An 18881-nucleotide genomic window follows, 5' to 3' on the forward strand; every position below is an offset into this window, starting at 1 on the left:
TCTGGAAGAACAATTCTACTATGGGCTATTGCAGTGATCTATAAACATCTTACAGTGGACAAGAAAAATGTATAACATAAAGAAAAAATCCCTTAGTAAGTCCCATGACATACTTGAGTACACTCCCCAAGGCACACAATATATTCGTAAGGCAACACTGATATTAAAGGTCAGAAATTGTGAACACAAATCACAAGAGGGAATAAAGAAATATCTTGTGGATCACTTTAATGAGATGAAACTTCCTGTCACATTTTTAGAGTTTATTGGTATTGACTATGTCCTGAAAGCCCCCAGAAAGAAAGAGGCAGGAGCAGCTTATTAAGACAGCAAGAAGCACAGAGGATTTAAAACTTAAATGCATCTCTACCAAATAGCACAAATCAATAACTGAAATAGTTTACATGTATTTGTTTAAGACTGGGAGAAGTCTGTTCCTCTGAGCTGATAACATCTGCTTGATTACAGACGGTTACGTTATAGCCCCCACAAAAGGCAGAGCAGGGTTGTTAGCTGTGGGCAGTGCAGGGTAAGGCAGCAGAGACCTTTGGTTCATCACAACTATTCCACAGGAGCTGTCTGCTGTCATCAACGTATTTTGTGAGAAGCCACAGGCAGTTGCCTCTGCTGTGCACTGCTGCTTTTCTCAAATGGTTTGCTCATTTTTCTGCAGTCATGGCGAAAGCATCATTCTTACTAGTCCAGACAACAGTGTCTGTGGAGACAAACCTGTTTTGTGCTTGTAGCATGGGAGTGGGCTATGAATTGTCAGACATCACCTGAATTCCAGTATTGCCAATAAACCCAGCTACCACTGTATAAGAGATACATATAGAAGGACCGCTTGTATCCACGAAACCTCACATTGTTACCATACCTGGAGTCAACATAGTACGGATGCATTGTGCAAGAAAAAGCCTCTTCGGAATTTTTTTTTTTTTTTCTGTTTTATTCTTTCTTTGTTGATACAGACTTGTTGGGAGAGACTACAGTAGGCAGTAAATTAATGTAATTCCTCATCACAGACATGATGGAGATTGACTACATGTAAATAAGTACACAGTTTCTCTGACTTCATTGTGAAGTGCCTATCCCTTGAATATTTGCTTGAATCTCTGCATAGCTCTTTTTATTATGGTAATACCTCATCACAAATGTTTGATTTTCACTAAGTTGATTTTCAGTAAGTTGATTTTCACTTCTCAGTGAGGCTTTGATAAGTAGAAATTAGTTAGCTTACTGCTAGAAATGACCATTGGAAAATAAATCATAATTCTTAATCCCTTATCTTTATACATTGCTAATTCCTTACAAATGGGAAAACAACATAAAAATAAATATATTGCAAACATTTCTAGTTTTATAGTGTTGATTCATCTGGATATTTTTTATCAGTTGATACTAGAGAGAGAAATGTGACTGACCTAAGTGAAATATGATCCAGCAATTTCAATATGTGAACATTATGTGCACAAAACTAAACACAGATGGTTTAAATCTCTGACTCATACAGTCTTTGTTTAATACGTATATACATCACACAAGAAAGTGAATAAAGGTAAGAATTCGTTATCCCAAGGGCCCTGAGTTGTTTAATTTATCTAATGTAGTTAGAGGGATGAAATGTGGATATGCTGTCTGTAACTCAAGATCAAGAAAAAATTGTCATGATTTCTTCTGGTTTTAGTGATACAGAGAAGACTCTTTGATATTTTTAAAACATTAAGAAATCCTGTCTGGAGAATCTGACCAGCTGGAACTAGCTTACTAAACCAACGCTCTGCTATCTCCCATTGTCAGGGCTTAACAGTGACCATGTACGCTGTGGTGATTTATCTTTACTGATCTGTGGATCCTCACAATTTGCAAGTGGAGTCTGAGACAATTTGATCCTGACTGGAAGCCTGCCAACAGTAAAATACTCCTTCATAAATTCACTACAAGTAGTCCACAGATGACTAAGGGTCCACTGGGTGAAAACCACTGCTTTAAGACATGACGCTTGCTTCATTCCTGTATTAATGGGCAATCTATGCTTAAATAAAATTCACCACTTTTGCTATTTATATAGCATTCTATATTCCTAATTTCATCTGTATAACATAAATTCCCTGGGAATACCTGTTTAAATTGTCATCTGCTGCCTGTTCTTTATACAATGTAGTTTCTGTATGCATAACACCTCCTACATTATCTTATTTATTGTCCTTTATCTTCTGACATGCTTACTTCAATTAGTACAAAATAATGTCATTATTACCGTATTATTATAATCACATAAGGAGATATATGACAAATACTTCAAAAGGGCTCAGATCTTTATTGTACTAATGCTGCAGTAAGTCTGTGCATATTGGCGGCTGTATTGCGTCTGGAGTTCTTGTGTGACATCACCTGAATCATACTCCTCCTGTGCTATGCACAGGCTTTAACCAAACATACCTCTGTTACTTTAAAAGACCAATAGATTCACAATCCAGTTGCTAGGGTTTTGGTATGGGTTGTTTGGTTTTTGTTGGGTTTTTTTTGGAGGGTGGGGGTGCGTGTGAAAAAAAACCCTCATTCTGACTGCAAACAGGAAGAGTTTCATGTGAAGGATGTTGTGGCATGTTTAGATTTACAATAGAGAATATTTTTATCATGGCCTCTCAGTAATGCAAACTACCTCTATATTGGAATTGGTATGTCACTGATGTCAGTATGTTTTCAAGCTTAAAGAAATATGGTCTTCTAGTCATATAGGTGGTAAGACTTCTTTAGAATGATTCTCTTGAGGAGATAACTTTCACTTATGTTGATAAATAGATAAAATGAAATTAAACTAGTCACAAAGAATGGTTAGATAAAAACCCCCTTTTTCAAAGCTAGTTCTTTTATGTCTGCGGATTAGACACATTATGTTTCAACTTCTGTTTAAGTAGGTATCCTATGGCTTACATGTTAAGAATACCTAGATGATACCTTCTTAAAGTCTATAAAAGTAAAAGTTAAAACTTGTAGAACATCAGGCATCAGGCACAAGTTCTTGCCATAGAAAAAAATTGTATGAAAAAAGTGTATAGAAAGACTATCTGTCTTGCCTTGGTCACCACATTCAACTAAGCAGTATTATTACAGTTTCTTAACAATACTAATAACACATCAGTATATAGGCATGGCTATTCTTAACAGAAGACAGTGAAAACAAACTACTCTGTTTACAATATTCACAACACTGAAGTATGCCCTTAGAGGAGCAGTACAAATGCCAAATATGCTGCTGAGCTCACCAAAATCTGAAAAAGTTATCCAAAGCACAGACAAACCTTCAGGAAGTCTTTCAGAATACAGGTGAAATTCCAATGGAACTATTTCCTCCGAATCCCCCTCTTCTGGAAACACCTTCCTTCTTAAATTGTAACAATGTCTCCGTTAGAGTTAGGTCTGTCAAATGAGAATGTTCTGTGATCTGTGAGTCACTGGGTGCAAGGACCTTTAAGGTCAAATTCTACGCAGTTAATCTACCTGGCATTTCAAGCACAGATTCTAGACCTCAAGGACTCGGGTGCTAACCTTGGGTTGTTGCCATTCATTTCAGTTCATCTTTAATAGCACAGTGCCTTGAGCTATTATGATAATTCACTTTATTTTCTGGAAGCAACTGCATATTTTAAATTAACATGAAAATCCAAAAGATAGGTGTATATATTCAATGTAGTATTTATTATGGAAGAAAAATAGATGAAGCAAACCTTTGTTCTATCTTTTATGAAGGTGTATCTTGAAAAACTTCAGTATTATTCTCAAGAAAATCAATTACAAAGGTCAGGAACTGGCACAGTGTGTGCTCAGCCAGTTAAATGCTGCATATTATTTTAGCAAACATTTCTGCTGGCTGTTGTTAACCTCAGGCAGTAGAGATACATGTTTGCAGAGGAGTAAAGAGCAACCAGGGAATCTGTTTATTCATTCCCCTAAAAGCTTTTCTTGACTGATATGCAGTTACTATTGCAGAACTAATTATAAAACAAGTACATTTTAAGTGGCACCTTTGCTGGTTGATTTAGTTTTACTTCTGAAATCTGCATTACCAACACTCAGCTATTATTTGGTTTATAAATGACACACAAAATTAGTAGTACTATTAATCTAAAACTGTGCTTGACGTCAACAATTTTCAGAGAATGAAGGAACTTTACAAACTCTTCTCTTTGGGGAAATACTTTTAAAATTCAGTAACTAACCTATGGTGTAAGAATATTCAGTTCAAAGAGAGAAACAAAACCAGACAGAAAACACAGACTGGTTAATATTTGTATGACTATAAGCAGTGTTCCTCCAGTATGGTAGAGATTCATCCCAACATGTCCTTCAATGTGGCACTAGTATTTTGTAATGACTTCATACAAGTCCTTTGTGATCTCAAACGTCTCTGTCCATTGCCATCACAAACATCTCTGTCCCTTGCTCTTAAGAAGATATGCTCCATGATACTGCACTTGTCAGAGGGTTTTTCTGTTTCCAGAAATAATTTGTTTCTCCTGTCAGGCCCAGCATACCATTTTTCTCAAAGAGCCTATTTTGGGTGGCCATCTGGAAGCATCACCTCAGTGCAAAACAGACAGGCTGCTGGCTTTGTGTTGGCTCACTTCTCTGTACTGGCTACTGCCTTAAAGGCAGCATTACATTTTATTCCTGGACTACACAGCATTGTAACTAGGTGTGCAGACATGAAATTTTGCTTGCTAAATTCTGGGCCTGTTGACATGTGTGACAAGTCTCGGAGAAAGACCCAGGAAAAAAGGATAAAGATGCAGAGGAAGGAATCCATTAAGGACAAGCAGAGATAATGATTCAGGACTCCAAACTGTGTTAAGTGAATGGAAATATAATGTACCAGTAATGCAGTATTGAGAACACTCTCTCATGTAGTGTTTCGGATGAAGAATTGGAAAACTCACTGGATTTGAAAGGAAGAAATGAGCTGAAGAGCAATCAAAAGCCAAAGACAAGGTACTAAAAGCAGGCATACCCAAACTATGGAGAAATTAGATGTCAAGAGTTCTGATATGTGTGTCTTTCTATAGTCAGACAACATTACAGCAAGAGTAAGAAACAGGGGGAAAAGTGGAATAATCTTCCCTGTATCTAAGATAGCTGGGAGGATCAATGAGAAAAAAAAGAAAATTGACTACTTTAATTAATATTACAGTTTTCTTCTCCCCATCTTCATAATTAAAATGTAAAATATGGCTACACATTTTCCTTGCCATGTATGGTGCTTAGATATAAATCATCTATGGCCTTGTGACTACACTTCAGTGAAACTAATGACTTGAAAGTCTGCTGAAAGGCACCATTTATAATAACAAAGATCAGCCTGGTGAAAGGAATACTAAAATTGTTTCTAGTTTAATATTATAACTTTTATGCCTCTTCATGTTACTATGCTTTAGGAACATGTATGATTATCACTAGGTGTAAGAATCATGGATCATTCAGTTTCTCGAGTGCATCCCTGGAGAACAGTCTCAAATGAAGACATGTGAGAGTTCGCAGATTGCCTGCTGGAGCTGGAGAGCCTGATTCAAGGTCTTTCCTGGATAAATTATCAGCTTTCCTGAAGAGGCATTTAAATATTGTGCTTCAGAGATCAGTTGCAGTTACTCTGGTGTAAATTGAGGGCAGTCCAACATGCTGGGGTTATGAGTTGAAAGGCAGATGAAGAAATACTGGGGGTTTTTTTTAATAGCTCACCTATCTAATCTAGTAACTGAAAAAGTTAGCACTCTCACCATAATTACCATCAGCTAAAACTATTGCATATACAGTAAGTGTTGAGAAAGACCTGGTCATCAACAAGTAGGGCAGCATCCAAGGGTGAAATATTCCTTCTCGTAGGGATAAGAAGTAAACTCTGGTTTCATTTCACAGACACAGGCCTGTCTGTGAAGGGAAGAAAAGGGCATAGAGGCTTTCACATTTGCAGTAATGTACTTTTTTACCAAGTACCTTACTGCAAATCTCTCAGACTTCAAAAAATTAAAAATTACTTTGGAAAAGCAGAGCTGGTTTTCAATTATTCCAAACAGATGGCTTAAGGGGAAATATGCAACTTTTACTGCTGACAATAGATGTTTAGAAGTTGACTGATCTGAGCATGGAAAGGAGTAAACAAATTTTTCTCTTCATTTAATTGTGCAATGTAAGCTAAACATTCTTCATGAACTTACTATCAAAATGCAGTAAGAGCAAATATAGAGCTGGTTTTGCCATGCATATTTCTAAGTCAGTAAGTGCCATTGTAGCAAATGTGGAGAATGGAGCCCTTAGAAAAATCAGTGATTGTTCTTTCTTCCACAGTCCTTAGCTGATGTTATTCCTTCATAATAACTGTGCTGCCGTAGGAGCTAATGGAAATTCTGCTACAGATTTAAACCAGAATATATCAAGTTCTTTGTGTTATAATGAGGAAAGATATGTTGAAATTTTGTAAGCTACTTCCGTCTTAAATTCCTATTTAAATTAGCCATTTATTGGTTACAGTGAAGTCTTTCAAAAAATATCTCACAGAAATGCATTTTTTTTTCCATAAAGGAAGACTAAGATATGTATTTAAAATATAATGGAAACATTAAACATTAAAACTACACTGACTGCTGTATTTAGTTTTGCTGCTTAACTTCTCTTGGCTAAATCTCAGCGAAGAGGGAGATTTTTCCTCAATGACTATATGATCTTTTTAAAAAGAGGGCTTCCAATAAGCCAAGATAAGATTCTAAATAGAGGTTATCTGTTACACGGGATGCTAGATGCTTAATGCAGTTCCTGCAGATCGGAAGCGTGGCTCGGTATTGACTATTCCACAGAAATTCACACCGTGTGTTCAAATGCCGTTGCTACTGGGTTTCCTCCACAACCCGTCCCTAACCCTGGCCAAGATCTGGGTGCTGCTGAGCATTTCCCAGGGAGGTTTGTGCCACCTAGTGGAAAATGCCCAGCTGGCACCCACCACATCGACACCCAAACCCTCTCGTCTACAGCCTCGGGGTGCAACACTTGTATTAACCCCTTAGAGAAAAAAACCCGACAACAGACATATTCACCTCCCGTAGCATTGCCTCTTATAAGTCTCTCTTCTGCTTAATATATTGCAGAATATTACCTCTAATTTATCCTTAACTGTATTGGCTGCTTCCTATTGACCTCCCTTAATTTCCCTGAATATTCAATTGTTGTAAATAAACCACTTCTGGAAGACATCAAGAACTCTCACATCATAGGGATAGATTTAACATACAGAAACAAACACACCCTTACATTTTAGTTTCTTCATTTAATGGACACTATGTTCTCCTCTCCCAAGTAACAAGTGATAACACAAGAGGAAATGGCCTCAATCTGCGCCAGGGAAGGTTGAGATAAGAGTTTAGAAACATTTCTTTGCTGAAAGGCTGAGCAGGCGTTGGAACAGGCTGCCCAGGGAAGTGGTGGAATCACCAGCCCTGGAAGTGTTCAAAACTGCGTAGATGAGGCCCTCAGTGCCATGGTTTAGTGGTGGCCTTGGCAGTCCTCAGGCAGCGGTTGGACTTGATCTTGAAGGTCGTTTCCAACCTCGCTGATTCTGTGATTCTACGTCCTATAGCTTCCCATAAGCACTACCGCTCATGCTCTGCCCCCTGCACGAGTCTTAACGGCACAAGGGCCTGCTGCTTCTGCTGCAGAGTCCAAAGAAGGCGGGTTTATGCCAAATCCATGCCAAAAGTACGCTCGCTTATTTATTTATTTATTTATTTATTCCCTGGCTGCACCTACGGTGTGCCAGAGCCAGAGGAGGAGCTGGGACCGGCTGACCAATCGGTCCCTCTCCCGGCCTGAGCTCCCCGGGTTATAAGATGAGGCTGGGGGGCAGGCAGCCGGCACCCCACCAGGAGCCGTGCTCGCGGGGCTGCCGCGCGCAGAGCGGCGGGCGCTGACTACATTTCCCAGGTGCCTGTGGGGCGGGCGACCCGGCGCGCCCACCGCCCTTTCCCGCCTCTTCCGCGGAGCCTGCCGGGAGTTGTAGTGGGGGGCAGTGAGAAGATGGCGTCGAAGATCCGCGTAGTGCTGCGGCCGGTGAAGAGTATCGTGGTCCGCTTCTGCCCCTTCGAGTCCAATGTGGAGAGCACGAGGTGAGGGGGCTGCAAGGGCTGCCCGGCGCCGGCCCCGCGGCAGCCTGGGCGTGCTCGGGCATAGGCCCGGCGGGGAAGCCTTGGCCGGGCACCCCGGTGTGTAAAGACCCGGTGCCCTTCCTGCGCCCTCGGGTTCTGCGCGCCTCACGGCAGGGGTGAGGGACACTCTTTTTGCCTTTATTTATCTGGGGAAGAGGGGTAGAGGCTGGGTTTTATGCGCCAGACCCTGCCCCAGGGCCCGGGCACGGCGATGGGCACAGGCCTGCTGCCTCTCTGCGCGTGGAAGCGTTGAAGGTTCTGGGAGGGCAAGGAGAGCGGCAGCCCCGGCCGGCTGCTGCCCGGATCGCTGCAGTGGCAGGTGCGAAACGAAGCTTATCGCTCTCCACAGTACCTAAAAGGAGCGTGGAGAGAGAAGCTGGCTGGTCTCTTCTGCCAAGTAACAAGTGATAGGACAAGAGGAAACAGCCTGAGCTGCACTAGGGGAGGTTTAGATTGGGTATTGTGAAAAATTTCTTCACAGAGAAGGTGCTGGGGCACTGGAAGAGGCTGCCCAGGGCAGTCGTGGAATCACCATCCCTGGAAGTGTTCAAAAAATGTATAGATGAGGCCCTTAGTGACATGGTTTAGTGGTGGACTTGGCAGTCTTCGGTTGAAAGTTGGACTTGATCTTAAAGGTCTTTTCCAACCTAACTGATTCTGTGGTTCTGTGAAGCCATTAGAACTGCTGTCACTGCGGTGCCCTTTGACTTGCTGTCAGTGTAGCCACCAAAAGTAAGAAGACATTGTGGGGGCAAATAATGAGGGAAAGGGCAGCATTTGTTGTGCCCTCTCTGGAGAAAAATCTCCTTTTCCCAAGCACATGCATCCACTGTACTTCAACTTTCATGCTCATGGTCTTTGAAGGCTTGAGTTTATCACAGCTTTGTAGCTCGGTCTAGGCGGAACCTTCACATTTCAGAATGAGAATATGCTCTGTCTGTCTTAGGGGCTCATTTATAACAGGATGCACAGAGAATTCATTCTGTGCTGACTTGAGCAGGATCTCTGTGCCTGAGCGGAGACCCTGGTGTGTAGGCATGTGTGTTTAGCTTTACCAGCCTGCCCAGGTAGATGCCCCTCTGAGTTGCTCAGTCTGCAGATGAGGGTCTGTAATCACCAGTTCCAATGCTGGTAATGGGAGAGAAAGAGAGCACAGCTGCTGCTCTAACATTGTAATTAACTATTGGAGAAATTTAAGTTATTGTGCTCCTTGAGTGATGCAAGTTCTGCACCAAACAATTGTAAAATGTCATTTTGCAATAGCTTTACAGACACATCTACTTTTGAAATAAACTTAGTAACACAACTTAACCTGGAATGTCTTTAAGCACCCAGAATGTTAAGTATCTGTCATGCATTTCAGAAATCTGCAGGAGACCAACGAGGTTACATAAATAACTACTGGGTCAAACCGAAACAATAAAACATTGGCAAGCAACCAGTGTATTAAGAAAAATGGAAATTGCTGATTTTTCTTTTATTATTATTACTAACCCTTTTATTATTATTACTAACTATACACTTCTTGTATGCAGAAGAAGTGCATACACTGAATTTTTGCAAAATTCTTTGGTATGTGTTTTACCTGTTAGCATGTAAGGACTATCCATTTTAGATTTGTGATTATCCCACAAGAAGTCTGTCTGAAATTGTTGAATCAGATCCTATTTTGTTTATACTTTTGTTGCCAGCAATATCAAGATACTCAGGTTTAGAAATATACTTTCTATAATTTCTATCTACAATATACCTAATATATTTTCAAATCTATTTTCAGAAACTTTCTTGGATATATAAACCATAAAAGAATCCAGGCCACTAATAAAAATTGTGAAGTGACTGCTGATGTGAGACATGATGGATCCGAACCTCTAGTAGATGTTATGTTTGGTGAGGAGCTCATTTTTAATCTTGGCCAAAAAAAGACCTTTCTGGTTTATGTTGTTACAATGTTATTGTCTTCTCTATGATTTTCTTTTTTTTAACTGTGCTTACATTTATTTTTTTTTTTGTCCATAGCTAGATGTTGTGCAGCTGGGAGGGGAAAAAAAAGGAAGAGGGACTCAAAACTAGGCTGAGAAAGTTGAGGCTGTTCAGCCTGGAGAAGAGAAGGCTGCGTGGAGACCTCATAGCAGCCTTCCAGTATCTGAAGGGGGCCTATAAGGATGCTAGGGAGGGACTCTTCATTAGGGACTGTAGTGACAGGACAAGGGGTAATGGGTTAAAACTTAAACAGGGGAAGTTTAGATTGGATATAAGGAAGAACTTCTTTACTTTGAGGGTAGTGAGGCACTGGAATGGGTTGCCCAGGGAACTTGTGAATGCTCTATCCCTGGCGATGTTCAGGGCCAGGTTAGACAGAGCGTTGGGTGACATGGTTTAGTGTGAAGTGTCCCTGCCTATGGCAGGGAGGTTGGAACTAGATGATCTTAAGGTCCTTTCCAACCCTAACTATTCTATGATTCTATAACAGCTTGATGGCTAGTAAATGTTTTTATATATCCTTCTACTATAGTTAGATTTGGTGGATCTTTGATCAAAGAACTGACTTAACTTTAGGGTTGAGTCAGCTTTTGTAGTGACATACTTCTGTGACCTTGCAGTCAGGTGCAATTCTTGAAGTTAAGTGTGGGTCCGTTTTGATGTAAGAATCTGTTCACTCTGAAATTTCTTCTGTTATCCATGTTGGAGGCATCTCCATCTTGAGAGCAGAAAGGCTGAATACCTTCAGTTGCTTATGCAATTGAATATCTTACTATGCAGTTTGAAGGAACTGCTCATATGGATAAAACCATACATGTGCAGATGGGATGTGCAAAATGAGGTCAACTGATGTACAACAAATTTCTTGATTTCCTTTGAGGGTACAGTGAGCCTGCAGGGAATTGATGGTGAAAATTTCATCAGACCTGGAAGCAGCCCAGATTCTAGGCTGTGAACAGATGGCTCTAATCTGCTTTTGTCCTTTTCTCTGGCTGCATCTTCTTTCCTGCTGTGCTGTAATGGACAAATATGTCATGTAGCCCATTAAAGTTTTCATTATTATTGATCATTGATACCCGTTTTTCTTTAAACTTTCATCTATTTAGTGAATCAGTAGATATGTCAAGAATGTTAAATGTACTTAATTTTGCTTGGGAAAGTCTGGTTATTTCAGACATGAAGTATGTTGGCAATGTGTTTCTCCCCCATCTGCCTCTGTCTTTCCCATGCCTGTCTCTAACTGTGATGTATAAGGGCTTAAGCAGTAAAGCTCAATGTTTTTCACAGCATAAGACCAAAACAATTTATTTCACTAATGCCAAGAGCTACAGCTCTGAATTCTTCATTTTTTGAGAGCTGATTACTGAACAAGTAGAGAGTTAAAAGCCCTTGAAGATGGCAAACATGGGGCTGGAACTTGAATGCCGTACATAGTATTGCAGTATATGGGTTTGAGTACGGCTTTTGTATTTGCAAATTTTGGAAGAAAAATAATTAACTTAGGGACAGTGCTTAACTTCTACTGCCTCCTCCCTGTTTTAAAATAATGCCTTTCAGAATTCTAGAAATCCTAGTCTTTTTTTTTTTCTTTTTTTGACATTACAACCACCAGATTGTGTAAACCAATTCATTGTTTTGGCTAAAGAAGTAAGTTAAATGGGACATAGACAACATGCTGCTAAAATGCTGAGCCATGTGTGGAAATTACGCCTTCCAGTGCCTTCTGTGCCTTCTGTCAGATGATTTTGAGGGCATAGTATGAGACATTCTTACCAAATACGTGTTCTTACTATAGGTATACCTAGACAAATGTTTCGGATTTTTCAATAATGCAGTACAGAAATGAAAATTTCATGTGTCCTATGTGCAGTTTAATATATTTGTTTGTGGGTGAGGCATAATCACATTCCTTGGTAAGTGGAGTACTTTCTAATCGGACAAAATGAGTGCGGTGTTTGGATTTATAGATACAAAACAGAACTGTACACTTGTGATTTAGATTTTGTAACTTCTTGAATTTTTTTCCATTTACAGTTGATGGAGATCGATTGATAATGAAGGGAGCCAACCTGACGACAGCAGAAATGTTAACAGCATTGGGGACCAGGTGTAATGCAAAAGAGATTAAGGAAGAACAGACAAGCAAGAGGAAGAGCCCCTGAAGAACAGAAAAACAACTGTGTTTGCATTTACATGTGTTGAAAACAGCAGGCTGCACAGAAGGCTTTTCTCCTGTGCAACAAAATCTGCAAGAGAGAAATGTCCAAACATTGACCAGTTTAACGTGCAGCAGAATGAACTGTTTAAAGCACAGTGGATCAGCAAGTCTTCCAGCATTAGTGGGTCAGCGTGTCTTAGTATGTTTGAATGCATCTTTCTAAGCAGCTGCCTCTGTCATCTGCACGTCGGACTAATATCACATGTATTTGCATATAAATGTGAATAATGCACATTATCTATTAAATTAATATTACGGTGGAAACAGGTCTCTTTGGGCATTATTTCCTCAATTTCTATACAGTGAATGCAAAATATTATCAGCCTGGTCATTATTTTTGGGAATTATTAAATACAAATGTTTGAAGGCAACTTTGAAAGTTTTTATCATAGAGTTAGCTGAGGGACACCAAGCTGCATGTACAGAGTAGATTTTGTAATACTGTGTTTGTAATACAGATGATGCTAAGTCCCTGCCATTTTCTTCCTCTCTTTTTTAAGAAAGTCTGAGATTTGCTAAATTTAGCTCCTCAGTTAATGTAACCAGGTAATGGGGCTACGAACACACAGTAGAGCTACTCGGCCTGCATAAAAGTAGCAAAGTTTAGCTCAAAGGGAAAGTTAGGTTGCTTTTGTTGTTTGGTTTGGGGTTTTTTGATAGTTGGAGAAAAGGGCTATCTTTGAAGTTCAGTTTTGTAATATTTTGGTCACTTTTGGGAGATTTCTTTAATGTTTTATAAAGATCAAAGGGAAAGCTTTATTTGGTGTTTGTAGCCCTGTGCCCAACCATATTATTTATTAAAGTAAATGCTTGGGTGTCACATCTGTGTTGCAAAGCTCTGTGGGTTTGGGAGGGTTGATCTGTCCTCAGGCTGTGCAGGTGAAGGTGTCAACTGCACACGTATTTCATGTGCATCAGTTTTGTTCTAGTTGAATTACATTTTCATTGTGAATTGAAGTTCCAGTTTTGAGAATTGCAGGTGCAGTACTATTGAGAGACATTAGTTCTACCTGTTGTTAATCAGATGCCTGACTTCTATGAAATTTTAGTGTGTATATTTCCAAAGGGGGCACAAATCTGAAGTTAGTTTTACCTTTTGCCAAGATTTGTAAATGGATGCTGTCCTTTCTGAAAGCAGCATTGTTTTAAATAGCACTGTCGAGGCAGTTCATTGGAGTGCTTTCAACAGGAGGTTGAAGTCAAGGCAACACGTTAGAGAAGCAGAGCTGTGCTAAAGACATTTGATGATATTTTATGCTGGCCTCCTCTGTGTGTTTGCAACAAACAGAAGAGAGTGAGATCAGATGACTGAGGCAGATGGGTCAATGAAGTTTTAATGTGGGAACAATGGATGTGAGTGGCTTGGTTAGGGATGAACACCTTCTCTGCAGTCTGTTATCCTTTTATTATATTAGGCCACCAGCTCTTCCAAGGGGTTTCAGAGTGCAGAGTTCTTGAACCTGCTACTGGGCTACCTTCTAGTGGAGGAGTTACAAGAGCATCTGAAACAGAAGATTTTAAATCCTGTCAAACTGGAGGAGTATTCTAGAAAGTAGACCAAACAGAAATAAGGTGGTTCAAAGGACAGTTTGGGGGTGTGTTTTGGGTTTTTTTTCTCAGTTTAAAAGAACATCATATAGCATGGCTTTATTTGAAGTAGCCTTACAGGGAAAGTGAGAAGTGTCCAAGTGGAAATGCACTGCAGAGTTATAAATTCCTTGGTTAATGTTCTCTTACTGTAATATATCAGTGATCTTTGTGACTTTCTGTCTTTTGACAGTTTTTACAGTGATACCAGTATGTAAAACTTAGGTTTTAATGTGAACCACTTACATCCATCTTAAATAATTAGTCACTTGTAAGTACTTAACGAGTGAAACAGGGATTAAGCAATATTAAGTGTTTGTAGTGTATAGCAATAATAAGTTTCTATAGCCCACGACTGGGATTTAAGAAGAAAAAAGGGAGAAAAATAAGATCCTAGTTCAGGCTTTTTATAGCCAAAATCAATCCTCTCCACTGTTCAGGAAAGGTGTTTTGTTCTTTTTTCTTTACTCCTGCTCTGTAAAGACAAGCTCTTGCTGAGTGCAACCCAGAGATGCCCGGTCTTTTTACTTGGGTTAGGGCGAAAGGCCTGTAATGTTGCTGTCGAGAGATGACTGACAATTCAGTGGACAAGGTGTTGGCTGATGCTGCTTTTGCTGTGTGTGCTAGTAGCTGAAATTTACAGGGTTAAAGCTCCAATGTTTTGTGCATGAAACAGAAATAATGACTAGGATTTGAATATGTAAGGTAGAAAGGAAAACGTACAGAATAGAAAAATAAAGCTAAAACCATTCACTCTTGAGACTACTAGATATTGAAGTGATATAAACAGGCAATATGGGCAAGGAGGTAATCCTCTGGTGATTATTATGCTAATATGTAGAAAATTGCTCTCCCTGTACCACGCAGATAAAAGTATGAATTCATTTTTCAAGTATGTTAACGATAATCTTTAATGAATTTCTTCTCTAAGCATTTAGATAACTTTGCTGCAAGCTGTTCATACGGTGTCTATTTCTGCTGCTGTTTGACTGAAACAAAGCCGAGTGACCTGCTACTCTGACATCTTCCTGACAGGCACAGTCTGGGACTGTGGATGTACAGGGTATTAAGGTCAGTCACGCAGAACAAAGCGTGGCTGGGAGAGCATTGACTTTGCATGTTAATATTCTCTAGCAAGCTAATCTTGATTACTATACCACACCAAGAATGTGGGTGCTTGCCTAAATATAAAAGGGCCTGGATCAGGCCCTAAACCCACTAGGATTAACTAAATACAAACACAGCACCATGTAGGGCATCTGATAGGAGGTGATGACATTAAAATACCTAGATCTATAATACCTTGAGATTTAAAATGATCCAAATCATCTTAGACCTGTTCATTGTACAAATGCATATTTATTTAGAAGTTCTTGTCAATGTGTAGGGAAAATAGTCCTGAAACAGGTGAATGTGCTATTCAGATCCTTTTTAAATACCTGCAGCATTGATTTTAGGAAAAGAGAATAGTGTCTTTATTAAAGATTTCATCCAGGAGCAGCAGTGTTTCTGAAGGTTTCCACAGCAAGTTTTAACTACTAGCTGGCCCAAGTAAATACAAAATTGCAACGTTCTGATGGCTTTCTTGCAGGGTAGGGACAAGTAGAAACCTGCTGTCAGAGCTAGTTCACATGAGCTAGTGCTAATTCTGTTCTGTTTGTCGTGATTTCAATTTGGGCAACTTGGTGCTACATACTGTAGGAAAAACTGTGCATAGTACAGTATTGCTGTGCAAAACCCGCTTGAGGAGTGGGAGATGCCTTAAATCTCAGTTATTTTCAAAATGTTACAATCTAACACATTTTTGCTGTTTGTGAACATGCAAAAGGTGTCATCTACTAATTTCAGAAAATTGCCCACAAGAATTTGCCCTGTTGGATGTGAAGAATGCATTCATTTTGGCTGGCTTTTCCTAGTTCTTCACCTCTACTATATATGAATTTTGAATGACCAAATAGTTGATATGGTGTAAGGACACACCTCCACCCCCATTTCCACACACCCCCCCATCCCCCCCCCCCCCTTAAATATCCTTGGACTGCATTTAACAGTTTTCAAGACTTTTGCTCCCAAATGTAAGATACTCAAGGTGCGCTCTCAAGGTGCACACACCCCTTGCAGTTTAAGAACTGCTGGCTTACTGCCCACCTCTTCAACTACATGTGTGACCAGTTTCCCTGGACGCCAGGCCTGCTTCTCCACAGAGTAGTCTGGAGTCACCTTCAGGCTGACAGGTCACCTACCAGCAGTGCTTTTCCCCAGTGCACTTCCCTCCTTCCCTTCTGGTGTAATAGAGTTTTTCCTTCCTGGTACTATTTGATCACATCACCTTTTTCCTGGAAGGCCTGAGTCACTCTTCTGAGCCTTTTTTATTGTCTGCCAAAAGCTTGCAGCAGCTTTAAGCCGACAAGGTGCTTTGCTCCTGGTGGGCTACTATTTCTTCTCTTCTTCCTGCTCAGCCTTGCTCTGTATGCTGAGAAATGCTGGGACAGAGCAGCACGAATGCTACTTTGCTCCTGGTCATCTTTAACTTAGCAACAAATTGTCTTCACATTGAGCTGGCCTTCTCAAGATTTTACAAAACTAAGGCTGTGCCCAGGAATAGGTATTAGAGGTGTGAGGGCAAAGGAGTTGCCAACCGCTTTTGATTTGTGTCTCATTAAGTTTCAAGTGGTACTTGGAAGCAGAGTTAAGGCAAGCATAGAGACTCTAGCTTAAAGCAAGTGTAGAGACCACTTGGCTTAAAGCGGTCTCCTACATACTGGCAGTGTTGCCAGCAGATTTTTAATAGTGTATCAAAAGGAGATCTCTATATTGTTCTTCACTGGATGAAGCGAATTTGACTTCCTTACACAGGAAGCAAACATTTCATTTAAGACAAAATAGTTGGAAAAGTAGGCCAGCAGACGTGTTTGTGAAGGGAATGCTCAGTCAATAGGAGCAAAGCCTGAGAAAGACAAGTCCTCAGTGGACAGGTTATCACAACTCAGACTGGCAATTCCTGCAGGAGGTTCAGAGGACAGGCGTGAGGCAAAGCAGCATGTTCCTTCCTTACTCAGACATTACTTCTCTGTTTCTTTTGACCACTCCACCCTTTTTCAGTAAGGAGTCAAAGAGCAGCCTTGCTATAGAAACAGCATGGTCAGCATGCCAAGCCAGCAAATTTGTCATCTCAAACAGTTCTTACACAGATTCACTGAATTGGCCTTTCATTACTGGTAAATCTGAGTGGTTTAAATCACTTGCACCAATAAAAGAAACAATAATTATTGTCATGGAGTTCTTAAATTCTCTTTTTCTAGATAGGGCCTTATAGAACTTGTCTTCAAAATGCACTTTTCAAGTGAATTTCAAAGTATTTACTGGAAATTGCAAATTTAAGAACTGGATGGTTACTGCTTCTTTGCCCTTGCAGAGATGGATCAATATGGTGCTAAGCTGCACATAAAAGTGCCAGAATTGATACCAAAAACTATCTTTTGGCAGAAGCACAGGAAAAAATCAGGGACCTGCAATGTAATTCCTTACCTCCTTACAGATTTTCTCCGGTCTAGATGTTTGTCATTGTTTAAGCAATTAGACATGCTCTGGTCAGATCTGTCGTTATCTCAACCCTTCGAGCCCCACGTTGGACACCAAAATGAACTGTTGTGATTTAACCCCAGCCACGCAGCCGCTCTCTCATTCCCCCTCTCCGTCCTCTCCCCTGCTCCCGGAGGGATGGGGAGGAGAATCAAAAGAATGTAACTCCCACAGGTTGAGATAAGAACAGTCCAGTAACTAAGATATAACACAAACCACTGCTGCTACCACCAATAACAATAATGATAAAGGAAATAACAAGGGAAGAGAATACAACCACTCACCACCTGCCGACTGATACCCAGTCCGACCGAGCAGTTATCTAGCCCTTCTTGTAATTGCCCCCAGTTCTACATCCTGGGCATGACATGCTGTGGTATGGAATACCTCTTTGGCTAGTTTGGGTCAGGTGTCCTGTCTCTGCTTCCTCCTGGCTTCCCCTCCTCCCTGGCAGAACATGAGGCTCACAAAGTCCTTGGTCAGACCAAATATTACTGAGGAACAGCTAAAAACATCGGTGTTATCAGCGCTGTTCCCAGGCTGAAAGTCAAAACCACAGCACTGTATCAGCTACTGAGAAGGAGAAAAATGACTGCTACTGCTGAACCCAGGACAATGTTAGATATGCAAGATCATATCTTGAGAAGGAATCAAAGGTGTAAATCCAAATACCATGAGGCTTGTCAAGTCTAGAAGAGCGAACTGGAGAATACCTTTTGGTCCTGCATGCTTGCCTGAGATGCCAGAGGCAAGAATTTTCCTAGAAGACCTTTTGAACACGAGTCATGTAGTCAACGTGCTTGGCAAATCATTGTGTTGGGAACTGGATAATAGTAAAAACTAGCTTTTGCTTCCAAATGGTTTTTGCCTAGGTTCTTCTACAGCCCATGCTAGAGGAGGTCTTTTCTGAAAGCAGAGTCAGACCTGGAAACTAATGCTTGAGTGATAGACACCCCAGAAGACCTCTCTCTTCCCACTGCACGCAGGTGTGAGGAGACGTGCTTTTGGTCAACAGCTAGTGTTCATCAACAGTGCCCAGTGATCCGTTTCACATCTTGTTGCCCCAGGATGAAGTCCGTTGGGAGGGAGCCCTGATCTGGTAGGCAGGCTACACATATTCCTAAAGCTTTACAACAGGATTTTGCTCAATATGAAGAGCAGCAGTTGCAGTCCCTCTCAAGTCCAGTGCTGCTGGGAAAGGTACTGGTATCCACATCACAGTGGGAAGACCCTTCCTGCATAGAGAATAAATGACAGGCTCTGCCCTCCAGATATCTGTAGCTGTGATGCTCTCTCTTGGGTGACATCCTGAGAATGGAAAG

The 18881-nt window shown here is 40.6% G+C and overlaps 1 protein-coding gene across 1 annotated transcript; it reads left to right on the plus strand.

Annotated features, from left to right (window-relative positions):
• The first annotated feature begins 7906 nt into the window (after positions 1–7906).
• MRPL53 (mitochondrial ribosomal protein L53) lies at positions 7907–12654 on the plus strand. Its single transcript, XM_065669409.1, has 3 exons — positions 7907–8150; positions 9967–10079; positions 12207–12654. The coding sequence occupies exons 1-3, from the start codon at positions 8062–8064 to the stop codon at positions 12332–12334; spliced, it is 330 nt and encodes a 109-aa protein (XP_065525481.1). The 5' UTR covers positions 7907–8061; the 3' UTR covers positions 12335–12654.
• Positions 12655–18881: the final 6227 nt, after the last annotated feature.

This window comes from Lathamus discolor, chromosome 2, assembly GCF_037157495.1.
Source record: "Lathamus discolor isolate bLatDis1 chromosome 2, bLatDis1.hap1, whole genome shotgun sequence".
Lineage (NCBI taxonomy): Eukaryota > Metazoa > Chordata > Aves > Psittaciformes > Psittacidae > Lathamus > Lathamus discolor.

Excerpts from the sequence above, each read along its gene's own strand:
- MRPL53 (XM_065669409.1), top strand. The coding sequence starts at position 8,062 with ATGGCGTCGAAGATCCGCGTAGTGCTGCGGCCGGTGAAGAGTATCGTG. Across the intron at positions 8,151-9,966 it reads TCCAATGTGGAGAGCACGAG|AAACTTTCTTGGATATATAA; the intron begins GTGAGGGGGCTG and ends ATCTATTTTCAG. Across the intron at positions 10,080-12,206 it reads TCTAGTAGATGTTATGTTTG|TTGATGGAGATCGATTGATA; the intron begins GTGAGGAGCTCA and ends TTCCATTTACAG.